Here is a 19595-nt window from a genome sequence, read left to right on the forward strand (position 1 = left end):
GGTTGCCTTGGTCCTTCACACCCCCTTACCTGCTTAAGATTCAGCCCATTAGCAACAGTCAGCAATTCATTCTTTTTGGCTTTTCTTAATGCCTCAGGGGTTGGCGCTTCCAGAAATTTATAAATGTCCATTGCTGCTGATTTCCACACACAAATAAATCAAAAGGGATTTCCCCAATCAAACTGATAATTCATCGATCAATAGCCACCAAATGTGTTCATATCCCAGACGCAGGCCCCAAATTTGTTATGAACCACAATGCTTTAGAAACAAGCCAGCAGCAATAGACTACACCTGGAGTCTGGTTTTGATGTTAAATCTGTCTTTATTAGAATCTACTTGTAATATTGCAACTTAAACAAGATAATCAGAAGTTAATAGTGGTACATTTATAAATGTGTGTAAATATAACTCCCAAACTATTGAGCTCGGGGGGAAACAAGGCTCGGAGTCTTGAGAGGGTAAAGTATGAAAGTTCAGTTCAACTACAGAATAGGCGATAAGAGAGAGAGATTTGTAATCCAGGATAAATGGCAAGAGAAGGCAAAAATGTCGATATTATGTAGATAATATGTAGATATGTAAATGTGTACATTCCTCAGGTTCCATGGTGGTAAAATGAAAGAACAGTCACTGTAGAATTTATCCGTCATCATTCCAAATCCACATACTGATTATCACCGAAAGTGACTTGTCACAAGGGGTATGTTTTCAGGTGAACTACCACACCACAGCCAGTCAAGGGTTAACACATAAGTGGTCTCCACAAGATATCCCAAATGAGATCCACTCCCATGGATCAAACAATGTGACATCCACACATTTGATGTACATGAATCGATAATTAACCCAACCTTGTGGGCATAGGAAACTTCTAAACAGTGACCCTTGGTCACTAGATCCCTGGTTTCAATCTTTCCATTTTTCCTCCTTCGTCTCCATTTGACTCTGAGTGTCTGTGTCCTCGGTTAAAACTTAACAAGCTGAGCGATGTACACAGGCTGCAAGTCAGACTGATTCATCTTCTTAATCTCTCTCTCTTAAAATGAGAGTCCACAGCAAAGGAAACCCAGGGATTCATAACAATGGCAAGTCCCCACTGTGAACTGACTGGTGTGCCAGTAGTTGTGATGACTGAGTGAATCCTATCCCACAGTCTAAGCAGGTGAATGGCTTTTCCCCAGCATGAACTCACTGATGATTCTGTAGGTGGGATGACTGAGTGAATCCCTTCCCACAGACTGAGCAGGTGTATGGCTTCTCCCCAGTATGAACTGACAGGTGTGCCAGTAGTTGGGATGACCGAGTGAAACTCTACCCACAGTCTGAGCAGGTGAACGGCTTCTTCCCAGTGTGAACTCGCTGATTCTGTATGTGGGATGACTGAGTGAATCCCCTCCCACAGACTGAGCAGAGGAACGGCTTCTCCCCAGTGTGAACTCGCTGATGTCTCTGTAGGTGGGATGACCGAGTGAATCTCTTCCCACAGACTGAGCAGGTGAATGGCTTCTCTCCAGTGTGAACTCGCTGATGTCTCTGTAGGTGGGATGACCGAGTGAATCTCTTCCCACAGACTGAGCAGGTGAATGGCTTCTCTCCAGTGTGAACTCGCTGATGACTCTGTAGGCTGGATGAATGAGTGAATCCCTTCCCACAGTCTGAGCAGGTGAACGGCTTCTCCCCTGTGTGCACTCGCTGATGTACCAGTAAGGTCGATGACAGAGTGAATCCCTTCCCACAGACTGAGCAGGTGTATGGCTTCACACCAGTATGAACTGACTGGTGTGCCAGTAGTTGGGATGACCGAGTGAAACTCTTCCCACAGTCTGAGCAGGTGAATGGCTTCTCTCCAGTGTGAACTCGCTGATGACTCTGTAGGTGGGATGAATCAGTGAATCTCTTCCCACAGACTGAGCAGGTGAACGGCTTCTCCCCAGTGTGAACTCTCTGATGTCTCTGTAGTGTGGATAACTCAGTGAATCCCTTCCCACAGACTGAGCAGGTAAATGGCTTATCCCCAGTGTGAAATCGTTGATGTCTCTGTAGGTAGGATGACAGTGTAAATCCCTTGCCACATTCTGAGCAGGTGAACGGCTTCTCCCCAGTGTGAACTTTCTGATGTCTCTGCAGGTCAGATGACTGAGTGAATCCCTTCCCACATTCTGAACAGGTGAATGGCTTCTCCCTAGTGTGAACTCGCTGATGATTCTGTACATGGGATGAATGAGTGAATCCCTTCCCACAGACTGAACAGATGAATGGCCTCTCCCCAGTGTGAACTCGCTGATGACTCTGTAGTGCGGATGAATCAGTGAATCCCTTCCTACAAACTGAGCAGGTGAACGGCCTCTCCCCGGTGTGAACTCGCTGATGTCTCAGTAGGTGGGATGACTGAGTGAATCCCTTCCCACAGACTGAGCAGGTGAATGGCTTCTCCCCAGTATGAACTGACTGGTGTGCCAGTAGTCGGGATGACCGAGTGAAACTCTTCCCACAGTCTGAGCAGGTGAACGGCTTCTCCCCAGTGTGAACTTGCTGATGACTCTGTAGGTTGGATGACTGAGTGAATCTCTTCCCACATTCTGAGCAGGTGAATGGCTTCTCCCCGGTGTGAACTCGCTGATGTCTCTGTAGGTTGGATGATGCAGTGAATCCCTTCCCGCAGACTGTGCAGGTGAATGTCCGCGCCCTGGTGTGAACACGCTGGTGTGCCATTAGGTCAGAAGACCGAAAGAATCCCTTCCCCGAAATTCAGCAGATGACCAGCCTCTGCCCAGTGTCATCTGACTGGTGTGTCCACAAGTGGGTTGCCCGACAGAATCCTTTCTCACACACAGAACAGGTGAATGGCCTTGCCCATTGTAAACTTGCTGATATACTTTCAATTGTGATAACTGAGTGAATCCATTCCCACTGTCTGAGCAGGTGAAAGGCCTTTCTCCTGTGTAAAATGACGGGCTTGCTAGATGTTCAAATGACCAAGTGAATCCCTCCGCATAGTCTGAGCAGGAAGGACGGTTGATTGAATCCCTTGCTCCACCTCTTAAATATCTAGACGGAGACAGCAAAACTGGCGTGTCGTGTTTGAGATTCCTGGAGACAAATTTCTTCTCATTTTTTATCCTGTAAAAGATTGACAAAATCCATCAATGGGTGTAGGACAACATTTCAGATGAGATTACTTGAGTTGCCAAGGTTTGATTTAGTATCACACTGTTACAGTGAGGTTAAACTCAAGTTGGAAGATAAATCATCTCCTGACTGGGCAGAGTGCTGCTATCTGGAATGACCATCTATTCCCATATGCATTTCAAGTTCCAACTCCTTACAGTGCAGGGTTACAAACTGCAGCTGGATGCACATCTTGGGAGTGAGGGCATCAGGGACACTACAGGTCTTCCCATCTACCCTCCATACCCTCCAATACACCCTCTAACTTGTAATAACCAGTGTGTACATAAATCTTGCACTGTGCATTTTTTTTTTACCCAGTGACAAGATGTGCACAGTGAATTTTTATAGAGAGGTATTCATTTTAAGAGCTGGCAAATCACTGTCAATAGGAACATTGATCTCCTCTGGGTTCGATCCAGTTCATCTGCACTCTCACACAACCTATGTAGCTGGCCTGTAATGGGTAATGAAGGATTTTCTCACCAAAATTTTTTGCATATTGTCCATATGAGGTTTGCTTGCTAAGTTACACTTTAAAAAGTCAGATTTCCAAATATCACTCCACTTCTACCCATTTGCAAATTCTCCAGCAACTACTGCAACACCAGAATACACACGAGTATCACCAGTATTCCCCTGAAGCCTCCCCCATTGACTGACAGTGGTGAACTCAGTGATGGCAATGCCAATGAATATGAAGGGAAGGACAGGAGTCTGTCTCATTGGAGTCTGGCACATTTGGGATGTGAAAGATACTTGCTGCCCATGACAAAGGTGTTTGATATCATTACATACCCAGAGAGAATGGGACAAAACATGTTCTCACGGATAGAAAAGTCCAGAACAAGAGGAGGTAGAACAAGCAACAGACACAAAATGCTGGAGGAACTCAGCAGGCCAAGCAGCATCTATGGAAAAGAGTACTAATGCTGAATTCCTCTAGCATTTTGTGAGTGTTGCTTGGATTTCCAGCATCTGCAGATTTTCTCTTGTTAGTGATTGGAGGTAGAACAAAGGTGATTTTCTCAACTGGTGATGTAAAAGATTTTGTTCCCTTTCTCTGAGTTGCTAATCCTTGCCTTTATTATAGCTGGAGCTCAGCTCTATCTGAGAGATCCATCGGTTCCCATTCCCTCAGCAGCCGGAAGCTCCCCGGGGCCCATGTATGGATCATGTGGCTGAGAGACAGGGACGAGAGCAGGACTGTCCCGGGATTGTTGGCCATGGTGTCCGGATTTCACAGGAATTGTCCTGAAGTCAGTGTTTAAGATAAAAACACAGAGAATTGCTCTTATCTGTACCCGACATTTTCAAGGCCTTCTGTGTACTGCACGCATACGTGATACTCAGGGATGGCCTCAGCCTGACGCCTGCATATTTCATCTGCACTTTAGAGCCAGCAAAATTCTTAACGCATGGCCCTCTGACACATCACGGTGCCATTAAACATTTCTGCAAGCACTGGTTCAATGACCATACCTCATTTTTTTTTATAGTGTGTTTAGAAAAAATCTGCAGCTGTTTTAACACAGAAAGTGGCTCCCATAAACAATATACTCAATATCAACGTGTATCTAATGCCAAAGTACAATGCTGTTATAAAACACAGGAGATTCTGCAGTTGCTGGAAATACAGAGACACACACATGCACAAAAAGCTGGAGGAACTCTGCAATTCAGAGAGCAACTAAGCAGCGAAGTACACAGGCTAGGCATGCTGAAGGGGCTCGGCCTAAACATTGTCTTTTTATTCCTCTCCACATTTGCTGCCTGAAATTAACCACCATTTTTTTCGGTCAACCAGTTTCCAAATGTTTCTGACCTTTCTTTTGTAGTCACATCCTGCTGGTTCCTCCTGATTCCTCCTCCTCCTCGTAAACACTGGACCCCATCTCTCTCTGGAGCAACTTTAGGTTTTTGACTCTGCACCATCGAAGATTCACTCGCTACTCTGCTGTCAGACTTTAGAGGTGCATTGTGTTTCGAGACCCCAGGTTCACTTATAGTGAGTGTCGCTTTAAGTGCTTCACTGAGGTGGGGCTGTGACATCATTCACAAGGAGAGAGAGAGAGAGAGAGAACGTCAAAACCACAGTGAGCTCATCGTCTTTTTCACCCGGGACAAAATCATGCAGGTGTATAAGATGATGAGAGGCATTGGTCGTGTGGATAGCCAGAGGCTTTTTCCCAGGGCTGAAATAGCTAACATGAGGGGGAATAGGTTTAAGCTGCTTGGAAGTAGGTACAGGGGAGGCGTCAGAGCCAAGTTTTTTAAGCAAAGAGAGGTGTGTGTGTGGAATGCACTGCCAGCGACGATGGTAGAGGTGGATACAATAGGGTCTTTTAAGATACTCTCAGATAGGTACATGGAGCTTAGGAAAATAGGTAGCTATGCGGCAGGGTAATACTAAGCAGCTTCTAGAGTAAGATACATGGTCGGCACAGCAATGTGGGACAAAGCATCTGTAATGAGTTGTGCATTTATATGTTTCCATGCAGTTCACGGGAAATCTCCTATCCCACAGAGTGGTGACTAGTTGCAACCTGTCATCTCAGGGAGAGTGAGAGGGGAACGGCAGGGAGAGATTTTGATATACGGATATGGAACAGAAACATGGGCAGGAACCAGATGGGCTGAGTGGCCTTTTTAGAGTACATTCTGAGTGTGGTAGAGACAGTAAGTACCTGAGACACGGGATTTGATACAGAACTGATTTATCTTTCACAGATCCACAATATTAAACACCAATCTAGATTAAGACTAACATCAGCAGAACGGAGTCCTCCAATGCTCAGTGACCAGGGTTCAGTCCTGGGTGCGACGAGCAGCCACAAGAACTTCAGAATCAGAACCATCCCTCATGATCCTGCAGCTGCCTTCAGTCACCGTGATGGCTAAACTTTTAACACAGAGATGACTTAAACATCCTCCCTGATGTAGGACCGCTCAGACCGATGATGTACGGGAGAAGGAAAAAAAAGAGATAATAAAGTTGTTTGCACCGTTAGGGATAAACAGAGAGGAAAAGGTGGAATGTTTCTTGAATGCATCTATTTTAATGCTGGGAACATTGTAAGAAAGGTGGATAAGCTTAGAGTATGGATTGATAACTGGAAATATGATGTTGTATCTATTAGTGAAACATGGTTGCAGGAGGGGTGTGATTGGCAACTAAATATTCCTGGATTTTGTTGTTTCAGAAGGGCAAGGGGGGAGGTATTGCAATGCTTGTCTGAGAAAATATTGCAGCAGTGCTTTGACAAGATAGATTACAGGGCTCATTTAGGGAGCCTATTTGGGTGGAATTGAGGAATGGGAAAGGTATAGTAACACTTATAGGGGTGTATTGTAAACCACCGAATTGGAGGAGCAAATTTGTAAGGAGATAGCAGATATTTGCAGTAAGCACAAGGTTGTGATTGTGGGAGATTTTAAATGTCCACACATAGAAACGTAGAACATAGGTGCAGGAGTAGGCCATTAGGCCCTTCAATCCTGCACCGCCATTCAGTATGATCATGGCTGATCATCCAACTCAGAACCCTGTACCTGCTTTCTCTCCAAACCCCTGATCCCTTTAGCCACAAGGGCCATTTCTAACTCCCTCTTAAATATAGCCAATGAACTGGCCTCAACTGTTTCCTGTGGCAGAGAATTCCACAGATTCACCACTCTGTGTGTGAAGAAGTTTTTCCTCATCTTTGTTCTAAAAGGCTTCCCCTTTATCCTTAAACTGTGACCCCTCGTTCTGGACTCCCCCAACATCGGAAACAATCTTCCTGCATCTAGCCTGTCCAATCCCTTTAGATTTTTATACGTTTCAATAAGATCCCCCCTCAATCTTCTAAATTCCAGCGAGTATAAGCCTAGTTGATCCAGTCTTTCTTCATATGAAAGTCCTGCCATCCCAGGAATCAATCTGGTGAACCTTCTTTATACTCCCTCTATGGCAAGAATTTCTTTCCTCAGATTAGGAAACCAAAACTGCACACAGTACGCCGGCTGTGGCCTCACCTGGGCCTTGTACAACTGCAGTAGAACCTCCCTGCTCCTGTACTCAAATCCTCTTGCTACGAATGCCAACAAACCATTTGCCTTTTTCACTGCCTGATGTACCTGCATGGCCACTTTCAATGACTGGTGTACAATGACACCCAGGTCTCATTGCACCTCCCCTTTTCCTAATCAGCCATTCAGATAATAATCTGTTTTCCTGTTCTTGCAACCAAAGTGAATAACCTTACATTTATCCACATTAAATTGCATCTGCCATGAATTTGCCTACTCACCTAACCTCACCAAGTCACCCTGCATCCTCTTAGCATCCACACAGCTAACACTGCCACGCAGCTTTGTGTTATCTGCAAAATTGGAGACGCTGCATTTAATTCCATCGTATAAATCATTATTGTAAACAACTGGGGTCCCAGCACAGAGCCTTGCAGTACCCCACTGGTGACTGCCTGCCAATCTGAAAAGGTCCCATTTATTCCCACTCTTTGCTTCCTGTTTGCCAACCAATTCTCTATCCACTTCAATACCATACCCCCAGTACCGTGCGCTTTTGACAATCCAAATATACCACATCCACTTGTTCTCCCCTATCCATTCTACCAGTTACATCATCAAAAAATTCTTTAAGATTCGCCAGACATGATTTTCCTTTCACAAATCCATGTTGTCCTATTATTTCACTTCTTTCCAAATGTGCTGTTATTACATCTTTCAAAACAAACTCTAACATTTTACCCACCTCCAATGTCAGGCTAACCAGTCTATAATTCCCCGGTTTCTCTCTCTCTCATTTTTTAAAAAAAGTGAGGTCACATTAGCCACCCTCCAATCCTCAGGAACTAATCCAGAATCTAAGGAGTTTTGAAAAATTATCACTAATGCATCCATTATTTCTTGGGCTACTTTCTGAAGCACTCTGAGATGCAGACCATCTTGCCCTGGGGATTTATCTGCCTTTAATCCCTTCAATTTATCTAACACCACTTCCCTACTAACATGTATTTCCCTCAGTTCCTCCATCTCACTAGACCCTTGGTCCTCTACTATTTCCAGAAGATTATTTATGTCCTCCTTAGCGAAGACAGAACTAAGGTAGTTATTCAATTGGTCTGCCATGTCCTTGTTCCCTATGATCAATTCACCTGTTTCGAACTGAAAGGGACTTACATTTGTCTTAAACAATCTTTTTTCTGTTCACTTATCTATAAATCATTTACAGTCAGTTTTCCACTCTCGATCAGGAAATAGTATCGGAAAAGGGATTCCAGCTATCAGACGCTACAATCACTCTGTTAGGGTTCGAAGGCACGGAACGTACATATTCACGTACCCAGCCTCTGCAGGTGGAATTCCAGGGGAGCCAGTGTGAGGTTTCATTTACAGTCACCACCAGACGGGGGGTGTAATCTCGCAGGGAGAGACTTGCTCTGTCCGTTGGAAGTCGAGATTCTTTGCACAGTCAATGCTGTCACCCTTGTCAGGTGAACAACCGACAGCTTCCCCAGTTTCTGACCCCCAGGAGGAGGGCAATTAAATTGGACTCCACTCCTTCTGCCAGCAGCCAACCCTCATGTGACTCTGCGCTTTGACCCTACGGGGTGCGCCACTGAGGAAAGCCAATATTATGCATCCCCCGAGGGACAGAAGTTCCCAGTCACGGTGATTAGAGAGGTTAAAGAAAGAGACGGTATTGCATTACTGGCCGAATTTCCGGATTTCCTTTGGCGACAGGCAGAACTGGTAGTTGCCCATACTGTGGCGACCCATTTCCTAGCGTATCCGAACCGACTCACAATTAGATAGCCTACGGGGGTTTGCGAGCACAGAGCTTTGGAGCCTCTGCGCCATGGGGGGCCGGTTGACAGAGGCTTAAAAGTGAGGCTGAAGTTTTCGAATAAAGTTTTTTCCTTCGACTGCAGTTACCGACTCCGTGTCGTAATTTTAGCGCTGCGTGTAGCACACCGCTACAATACCACCATTAGGATTTGCACTGGGTTCAAGCCAAAGAGCCCAGGGTTCCTGCCCTACACCCTAACAAAACAAGCCTTCAGCACCGAGGGAGACTGTGGGTCGAGTCCAGGGGTGCGCAAACTTTTTGACTTGTGGGCCACAAAGGGTTCTAAAATTTGACAGGGGGGGCCGGACCAGGAGCAGATGGACGGAGTGTTTTGGTAATACACCTCATAAGAGAAAATAAAATATCATGGGATATGTAGACAACATGTGCTTTAATTTCAATTGAAAATGCATTACAACAAAATATCTGTCTTTGAAGTCCCATGGTATTTAGCTATTTATTGAAATGACTTTTAAAACACTGAAAATTAAATGAATAAAATACAGCTTTTTTAAATAGTAACAGTTACTATTTTAAAGCACTGAAAATTCTGTTATCCTTCAAGATAATATCATCATCACTCTCCTCCTGCCTGTCTTTATTTCAAAAACGGTAGGAGATGCAGGTCTACTTGTCCTGCTCCTTCTTATTCAATAGTCCCCTGTGCCAAAACTCAACAATGACCAGCACAAGGACAGAACAATGACAGCGCGCCAGTATGCAGAGCGCGTTATTTGATCTGGAGCGCATTTTTTATCTTGAGAACGTACGTGCACCTGCACACTACTCATGTCCATCACTTAACAGCAATGACGTAGCATGTAATGCGTATTGAAAAAAATATTTTCAAATGCATTTTTTACATAACACAACGAAGAAACTTATTTTTAATTTCAGTGGGAACAATGTTGTTGGTCTCCCTTTTTAGCCAGCGCATCAAAGTCTGGATTTAGTTTTGTTGTGGCGATTCTCAGGATGGATCTGAGGTGTTGGTCAGTTAACTTGGATCTGTGGCTGGCTTTGTTGATGTTCATGACGCTGAACGCCTGTTCACACAAATAGGTCGAGCCGAACAAAGAGTAAAGTGCAAATCTGGAGTAATACGCTGCACCTCAACAAAGGTCAATGTGTAGTGGTGTGCTACATGCAGCGCTAAAATTACGACACAGAGTCGGTAACTGCAGTCGAAGAAAAAAAACTTTATTCGAAATCCCCAGCTTCACTTTTAAGCCTCCCTCAACCTGCCCCCCGTGGCGCAGAGGCTCCAAAGCTCTGTGCTCACAAATCCCCGCAGGCTATCTCCCTTAGCCGGAACGCTGGCTAATTGTGAGCCGGTTCGGATGTGCCAGGAAATGGGTCGCCACAACTGTATATAGAGTGCGTCGTCTATTGGGAAAACACCAGAATTGCGGGGAAAAAACGTTAACAAGGCTTATTAATATAATTTCATCAAGTTCTGCGGGCCGGATTAAAAAGCTTAACGGGCCGCATATGGCCCCCGGGCCGTAGTTTGCCCATGCCTGGTCTAGTCCAATATAGGAAGGAGTCTATGGTGAAGACGGGATATCTGGTAAGAAAACCTTTTAATGGTGGCCAATCCCATGCTGTACCCCATCTCTGTGCAATTTCAGGCCAAGAAGTCTGTCGCACCAACTGCCCCCCTGTCTGGATCACCATGAAAGAAGGACAGACTCTCCCATCCATTTAGCAATATCCCCTCAATCCCGAGGCAAATTTTTATGAGAATAGAAGCTCTTTTGTGGATCCAGCAGGATAACAATATTCTGACTATGCAATAGTGATGGGCAGTGAAGTAATTGAGCAGGCCTCTTTTGAAGCAGCTGTCTCCGCCCAGAAGGCTGAGCTGTTTGCTCTGACTCGTGCCTGTATCCCAGCAACAGACTAAAGTGGGAACGTTTACACAAACTTCCATTATGCATTTGGAATTGTACATGACTACTGGGCTCTCTGGGAATGTGGGGATCCCTGACTTTCTCTGCCCACCCCATTAGTAATGCCACCTTTGTAAACAACTTACTCACCGCTCTACAGCTACCTCGAGTTTTGTTTTGTTTTTTCTCTGAGGAGAAGCGAAAACTGTGGTCCCAGATGGGGTGCCAGAAAGACCCCGACCTAGGTTTTTGGATCACCCAGTGGGACAGGTTTGTGTTCCTACACAGTTTTTACCAATATTGGTCGATTATATATGTAATTATACACACCTGGGAAAGGAGGGAATGGTTGGTAACCTGTACCCTGCACACTGGGTACGAGTCCCTTGCCAGGTGGACCTTTTCGTGTCTACAAGTTGATTTTATTGAATTGCCTAGAGTACATTGCTATAGATACTGCTTAGTTATTATAGATGTGTTTAGTAGATGGGTTGAAGCTATTCCAACTACCAACAATACTGTTATGACTGTTGTGAAGGTATTATTACAGGATATAATTCCCAGGTACGGCCTGCCAGAGATGCTGAGCTCTGACAATGACCCACACTTCGTGATGAAAGTAAACAAAGGCGTATGTAATGAACTAGCTATCCAGCAACAATTCAACTTTGTACACCACCCACGGGCCGCTGGCACAGTGGAGAGAGCCAATGGCACTCTGAAGAGTAAATTGGCCAAACTAACAGTGGAGAATGGACTCAGTTGAAAGTCCTACCAGTTCCATATGAGGGTTACTCCACAGGGGAAAACAGATTTTTCACCAGCTGAAATTATTTATGGATGGCCCATGAGGACACTCTGGGGACTAAGACCTTCTGTACCATTGCTCCCAGAAAGTCTACCAACAAAATTGGATATTCATACCCAAGGGGAAGACATGGGGAAATTTATATGCCAACTATCCAAAATTTTCCAAGCATACATTCACAGGTACGACAGACTTACAAGGAAGAGAATTACTCTGCAGAGAGGAGTGACTATCCCACCATGGAACCTGGGATACTTTTTTCCTGACAAACAACTGGGATTGAGGGAACCTTGGACCTCGGTGGAGAGGACCATATTAGGTGTTGCTGACCACTTACATGGGTGTGAAACTGAAGGGGCAATCTCGGTGGATACAGCAATTAGGTGCCAAACATGTTACTGAAGGAACTGTGTAGAAGGTCTCTCTTAGACTAATGGAAAACGTATTGGTTGTTAGTGGTGTTCATGGTTATGTCTTTGAGAGGGCTCACCCCAGCATCCGGGGGCACCCATGTCAACATTTCCATCTTTCTGTCATACCTATGCCAAACAGGTAGAACTAGGTGCCTGCTGGGTTTGTGCTGAAATTCCACAGCATGGTAAAACTGTGGTTCCAATGTCAGTAATCCTGCTCAACCAGAGTGAGGAACTCTCAGCCCGGGCTTTTTCAAATAACTTCCAGGGAAGTGAGATGAGGACCTGTGGTCCAGTCAGAGATAACTGCGGCTGTCAGTGTTTTCAGGGATGGTGTCTCTGGCCCCCATCAAATGGAACTTCCAATACTGGGAAACATGCATCCTGGCCATACTTGCAGGCGCCCAGCAGCCGAGAGGAACAACTGAGTCTGCTTGATTTTGAATGATTACTTTTCTCTCCTATGGAGTAGCCAGGAATTCATTAGAGATAATCAATTTGTATACAGCACTTGAGGAGCTGGCCACAATACTGCAGGGGCCCTGAGAGAAACACAGGCCCAAGTAATGGAAATATCCACTGAAATGATTGCAATCTGGCAAACAGTCGTACAGAATCGTACGGCTTTAGAGTTTATCCCAGCTGAGAAAGAGGGAACCTGTGCTGTCATTGACACAGAATGCTGCACGTATATCCCCTAATGAATCTACTAACATTACACCCCTCTCCGAGCACACTGAACAGGAGATTGACAGCATCAAGAAAGTAGGGCAGGATTTACACAGGTTCACCGATTACACGGGTGATCTTTGAAGGCCTATTTGGTAATATGTGGGGAATAAGACTGCATTATGGCCTAATATTTGTATATATCTTTATTGTAATTACTGTTGTACACTGCCTTTACCCACTGATAAGTCAATGCTGTCGTCAGATGCTTTCTCTGTAAAAAGTTACTGCATTGTTGATAATGTAATGATCAAAAGGAGGGAAGGATAAAGTGTGTAAAATGGTTAACACTTTGTTAAACAATAGCAGCCTGTTTTTCTGAAAGAAACTGCTGATGATCAATAGATGTACTAAGCCATGCTGAGCCATATTTCTTCTTGAGGGTAGCTAGCTAGGGTTTCCGGATGCTTATCTCCTTGCGCATTCACATGTAGAGATAGGATAACTTCAGTCTGTTCAGTGTGGGTAAACCATTATGACTATTTTGTAGTTTGTCTTTAGGGGCTCCAGCCTGTCATGTAGTACATAGCCTGTCTTGTGGGGGTATCTGGATGGATATATCTGTGGTGTAAGGGGAATTGTTAGTCAGTTAGTGGATTGGGTGGGAACAGTCACAGACTGTTCCTGTTTGAGCAACTAAGTAAGCAAGCCCCGGGTGCTTGGAATAAAGAGTTTGTACCGTACGGTCTCTGAGTGACTTTATCCGGATTCGACTTCCACAGAATGGGAATGGTTTTAAAGGGCTGCGCTGCTGGAAGCTCATTACCAGACCTGGAGTGATTGCAACTGGGTCTGACAGAGGCATAACTGGTACTTCTGGGCACATTCAGTCTCCCTCCAACTATCTCCAACTTTCCTTTGTACAGGTATGTAATATCTAAAGGACCAGTGTTTGAGTAAATGAGACTCACCAGACTTTCTCCTGACTGAATCAATGGAAACCCTGAGTCAGATGGGTCCTCTCCAGTCGGTGCTCTCAGTCCTCGGGCTGGTTCACTTGTTGCTGTTCCCTTGTCTTAGCCGTGGTTTGCTTCTAGTTGGGGTTTTTCTTCCAAGAAACCTCTCACCGCAGGTCTAACTTTAACCAGAGAGACAATGAAGCACAATAACAATAAAAAGGAGAACCAAACATTTCTGGTTAATGTTACTGAGAACAAAACGTAGAAAGCTGATATAATGATCTCAGTAAACATTTTTATATTGTTACTCACACATCACAAAACAATACAGGATAAGGAGGAGCCATCATTCAGTCAGGAACAGAATTATGTGATTTGGTCCAACTGGTCTGCCTCACCATTTAACCATGGCTGATTTTCATTCCAACACCACATTCCTGCCTTCCTCCTGTAACCCTGAGCTGCTCAGCAATCATCAATATGTTAATCTCTGTCATATGTATACCCAAATGGCAGCTTCAACCACCCTCTGTGGCAACAAATTCCACAGATCAGACATCTTCTGGCTGAATTTTTTCCTCCTCTCAGTTTTAAAGGAAAGCTTCTTTATTCCGAGACTGTGCCATCAGATCACAGTCTAATGGAAACATCCTCTCCATGTCCACTGTATCCAGGATTTTCAGTATTTGGTAGGTTTATTTAACCAAACATCCCTCCACCATCCCCACCATCCCTTTGAACTCTGTTGAGCACAGGTCCAAAACAATCAAATGCTCCTCATACATAACGCTGAACATTCCTGAGATTATTCTTGTAAACCTTGTTCACAACAACTGTACTGAACACATTTCTAGGAATAACAAACTAATTGGCACCAGGGTAATTTGCAGGGAAAAGTTGTGGTTACTTTATTGTTCAACTATCAAAGAGTGAGCCATTTCCACTTCCACATTAAAACTGATACATTTTAGGAAACATAAACCAATCCAGAGTGAATGTAATAAAAAGAAATTGGAATGACCAAACTGCTCAGCAGGTAAGGAACAGCTGTGGGGAGGGGGACAATCTTTACAATTCAGGTTAATAACATTTTGTCAGGATGACTTCAAACATTTTCAGTTTTTAGTGCAGAGCTCCAGCAACTTAAGATTGTGCCCGATTTCCACCACTTCATCCAGATTTGACTTCCACAATATGTGAGTGATTTTAAAGGGTTGGGCTGCTGGAAGCACATTACCAGACCTGGTGTGATTGCAACTGTGTCTGACAGAGGCATAAATGTTTCTTCTGGGCACATTCAGTCTCAACAACTGTTTCCCATCTTCTATTGTACAGGTATGTAATGTATAAAGAACCAGTGTTTGAGTAAATGAGACTCACCAAACTTCCTCCTCACTGACTCACTGGGAACTCCAAGTCAGCTGATTCAGTGTTGTTCTCTCCAGTTGATGCTCTCAGTCCTCGGGCCAGTTCACTTGTTGCTGTTCCCACATCTTTAGCCATGGTTTGCTTCCATTTGGGGTTTTTCTTCCAATAAACCTCTCACCACAGGTCTAACAGTAACCAGAGAGATAATGAAGCACAGTAACAATGAAAAAGAGAACCAAACATTTCTGCTTAATATTACTAAGAAAAAAACTCACTGAAATTTAAACGTTGAAGCCAAATATAATAATCTCAGTAAACAATATTATATTGTCCCTCACACATCAAAAAACAATATAGGATAAGAAGGAGCCATCATTCTGTCATGGTAGTACAGGAACAGGATCAGGTGATTTAATCCATCTGGGCTATAAACATGTAGGAGCAATGTGTGGTTCAGTGCCATGCTCAAGGATACAACACACTGCCTGGCCTGAGGCTCAAACTCATGACCTTCAGATTGCTTAACCACTTGGCCACATGCACATCACAGAAACCACTCTCCCCCCTAGACTTCCCAGTCCCTCGGTAAAGCAGGCAGTGAAATCAAAGATCCCCAAAACCTGAGACGTTCTCCTTTCTCAGCCACCCCAGTCCAAGAGAAGACACAACAGTCAGAAAGCTCAAGGACAAATGTGAGCAGCCTCAGGAAACGAGGCGAGTTGGGGGAAGTTAACGGGACTCAGTGACCAACATCAGATTCCCCAACACAACATAGAGGAAGTACCCTGACCCATCTGGGGACTCTGAGCACACACCACGTCATCTTGCATTACAAAGTGAAGGGTAGGACAGATCGACAGTAAACAGACTCACGTGACCTGTCAGTGGGTCTCCCTTTTCAACTCTGTGGAAGACAGCCTGGGCTCCAGGTTTGGATCGTTCAATGCAGATTAAGTGAAGTCTACACATTTTTGCCCAGCCCAGATAATCGGAAAATAAATGAGTAATTGGTCCTCAGTTCGGGGCTCACGGCCAACGTCGGATCTCCCCGCTCGGGATCGGTCTCAATACTCCCCGATGGGAACGCAATATCTTCAGCCCACAGACAGTGATTCCAACCCCTGGCTCCCCCACCCAGGAGGTGAGGAGCCTTCCCTCGATCCCACAGGTGATGCACTTCAGCACTGAGCGGAAAAGAAAACACCGCCCAGACGGAGACATTGAACATGCGCGAAGTGAGTGTCACATCATCCGGAGGGCGGGTCCTCGGAAACAGATGCACAGGTGCTGCCCATCTGCTGTTAAATGGGAGGGGCAACGGGATCACGTGAACAGTCGGGTCTCCCACCCCAGGCAGAGTTCTCCAGCTACCCACCACTCTGTGTAAAGAAACAAACTTGCTGCTTACATCTCCTCTCACCATAAATATATCAGACATTTCAACCCCCAGGAAAAATAGATTGTCTGTCCACTCAGAATCCGAATCAGGTTTATTATCACCGGTGTGTGTCATGAAATTTGAAAACCGTGCAGCAGCAATTCAATGCAATACATATTATAGAAGGAAAAAAAAAACAAAATAAATTAATAAAAATAAACAACTAAATCATTTACAGTTCATCTGAGACCCTTACTCTTTGTGATTTTGATAAATGACCTGGATGAGGAAGTGGAGGGATGGGTTAGCAAGTTTGCTGATGACACAAAGGTTGGAGGAGTTGTGGATAATGTGGAGGGCTGTCCGAGGATTCAGTGGGACATTGATAGGATGAACAAGTGGGCAAAAAAGTGGCAGATGGAGTTCAACCAGGATAAGTGTGAAGTGATTCATTTTGTTAGGTCAAACATAATGGTAGAATATAACATTAATGGTAAGACTCTTGGCAGTTTGGAGGATCAGAGGGATCCTGGGGTCCCAGTCCATAGGACACTCAAAGCTGCTACGCAGGTTGACTCTGTGGTTAAGAAGGCATATGATGCATTGATCTTCATCAATCGTGGGATTGAATTTAGGACCTGAGAGTTAATGTTGCAGCTATATGTGATGCTGGTCACACCCCAATGTGCTCAATTCTGGTTGCCTCACTACAAGAAGCATGTGGAAACCATAGAAAGGGTGCAGAGGAGATTTACGCAGATGTTGCCTGGATTGGGAAGCATGCCTTATTAGAAAAGTTTGAGTGAACTCGGCCTTTTCTACTTGGAGCAACAGAAGATGAGAGGTGGCCTGATAGACGTGTATAAGATAATGAGAGGCATTGATCATGTGGATAGTCAGAGGCTTTTTCCCTGGTCTGAAATGGTTATGGCAAGACAATACAATAGGTACCTGGAGACACTGGAGAAAATTAAAGAAATACTAGCTTAGAACAATAGAGGGCTATGGGTAACCATAGTAATTCCTAAGTTAGGGTCATGTTGGCACAACTTTGTGAGCTGAAGGGCTTGTATTGTGCTGTAGGTTTTCTATGTTTCTGTGAATCAATTAAAAATCGTGCAACAAACAGAAATACTATATATTTTAAATGTGAGGTAGTGTTCAAGGGTTCAATATCCATTTAGCAATCGGATGGCAGAGGGGAAGAAACTGTTCCTGAATCACTGAGTGTGAGCCTTCAGACTTCTGTACCTCCTACCTCATGGTAACAGTGAGAAAACGACATGCCCTGGGTGCTGGAGGTCCTTGATAATGGACGCTGCCTTTCTGAGACATGGCTTCTAATCGTCTGGTAATCTTCTAAACGTCTATCCAGTCTCACCCCAGCCGGCAAGGCTCCGGAGAAAACGACACAATTTTGTCCAACCTCCCGTTACAGCTCAGGCCCTCTAATCCAGGCAATATCCTGGTAAACCTTTTCTGCGCCCACTCCAAAGCCCCGCTATCCTTCCGAGAATAGGAGAGACCAGAACTGTATGAAACACTCCAGATGTGGTCTAACTAGTTTTATAAAGCTGCAACGCAACTTCCCGACTTTTGAACTCAATGCTTCAACTAATAAAGACAACCATGCCATTTGTCTTCTTAACCACCCGATCAATCTGTGCAGTCTCTCTCAGGGAGCGATGAACTTGGAGTCTAAGGTCCCTCTGATCATCGACACTGTTCAGGGTTTTGCATTTAACAGTGTACTGTCGCATACATTCGACCTACCGAGCTGCCAAGATGATCATCACTAATCAAATCTCACTGAGATTTCTCAGGTCCTGTTGAATTTATTGCCAAGTGCACAAGTACGGGAAGGTACAGGTACAGAGAAACACTGACTTGTGGCAGCATCACTGGCAAGTACATTCAGATAACACACAGAACAGCAATTTTACAATTCTCTGTCAGTAACAAGATAGAAACATGTTTTACGTCATCCTGCTAATAGGACCAGAACAACGGGCTGAGCGGCGGCTCATCTCAGACGGTTCGGTGTGAAGGTCTCACAACCCGGACCGATCCCGGCAGATTCTGTGAAGGAAGCGAGGCGAGGCCGCCAGTTCGGGAAAGTTCATCCCCTCCCCCTTCAGGTTTCACCGATCACCTTGTGTTTCTCTCTCCCTTCCCCTCCCCCACCTTTTATTCTCCAGTCCTGCCGAAGGGCAGTAATGTCGGTAATGTCGACTGTATTCTTCCCCTAGATGCTGCCCGGCCTGCTGAGTTCTTCCGGCATTTTGTGCGCGTTGTTCGCATTTCCAGCATCTGCAGATTTTCTCTTGTTTGAGTTCGGGAAAGTTAACTCACTACCCAACGTCAGACCACCCCGCTCGGGACCGGCTTCAATACTCACTGAATGGAAATTGTTGGTGTTGCCCCGCAGAGAATAATCCGTCTCCGGCTCCCCGTCCAAGGGGGCGAGGACCCCCTCCTGATCCCGATCCCGATCCCGAACCCGAACCCGGACCCGCCGCTGACCCACTTCCACAAAGAAAAAAAAATCACTGCCTGGCTCGGCACTGTGAGCATGCGCAGTATGCTTCTTTTTTGCGTTACAGGCGATGGGCGGAGCCACGGAAACAAACCTGCAAATGCTGCCGATCTGCGGTAAAACACGATCACGTTTCGCTGGAGGGTCTCCCATGTGACCGGTGACTGTTCCTCGCCATTCACATACTGCCCTACCCACCGCCGCATTTCCCACATTATTTCATTATTTCCCTATATCATTTCCATACGTATTTAGATTTCCCCACCATATCTTCCCCGATCCCTTTCCCTCCAGCCCCAGGTCACAGAGTTCTCAGAGTTATAGTCTCGATTCACTTCCCATCCCGACACACAGTTCAGACCCACACATAAAATGAGCTGGTTTCTTTTAAATCAGTGAACACACACAAAATGCTGGTGGAACGCAGCAGGTCAGGCAGCATCTACAGGGAGAAGCGCTGTCGACGCTTCGGGCCGAGGCCCTTCGTCAGTCCTGAAACGTGGACAGCGCTTCTCCCTGTAGATGCTGCCTGACCTGCTGCGTTCCA

General features: G+C 45.2%; 1 protein-coding gene across 3 annotated transcripts; it reads right to left on the minus strand.

The window, feature by feature from the left end:
- Positions 1 to 311: 311 nt before the first annotated feature.
- LOC132389865 (zinc finger protein 229-like) lies at positions 312 to 19030 on the minus strand. 3 transcript variants are annotated; one of them, XM_059962425.1, is made up of 5 exons: positions 18911 to 19030; positions 15147 to 15319; positions 13779 to 13945; positions 4997 to 5214; positions 312 to 3123 (listed from the first exon to the last, which is right to left on the minus strand). In XM_059962425.1, exon 5 carries the CDS (start codon positions 2713 to 2715, stop codon positions 1315 to 1317), a length of 1401 nt encoding a protein of 466 aa, XP_059818408.1. In that variant the 5' UTR covers positions 2716 to 3123; positions 4997 to 5214; positions 13779 to 13945; positions 15147 to 15319; positions 18911 to 19030; the 3' UTR covers positions 312 to 1314. The 3 variants fall into 3 exon arrangements, with proteins under 3 accessions (XP_059818408.1, XP_059818410.1, XP_059818407.1); XM_059962427.1 differs by lacking the exon at positions 4997 to 5214 and having other exon boundaries at positions 13779 to 13941; XM_059962424.1 differs by lacking the exon at positions 4997 to 5214.
- Between the last annotated feature and the right edge of the window lie 565 nt (positions 19031 to 19595).

This window comes from Hypanus sabinus, unplaced genomic scaffold, assembly GCF_030144855.1.
Source record: "Hypanus sabinus isolate sHypSab1 unplaced genomic scaffold, sHypSab1.hap1 scaffold_688, whole genome shotgun sequence".
NCBI classification, from domain to species: Eukaryota; Metazoa; Chordata; class Chondrichthyes; order Myliobatiformes; family Dasyatidae; genus Hypanus; species Hypanus sabinus.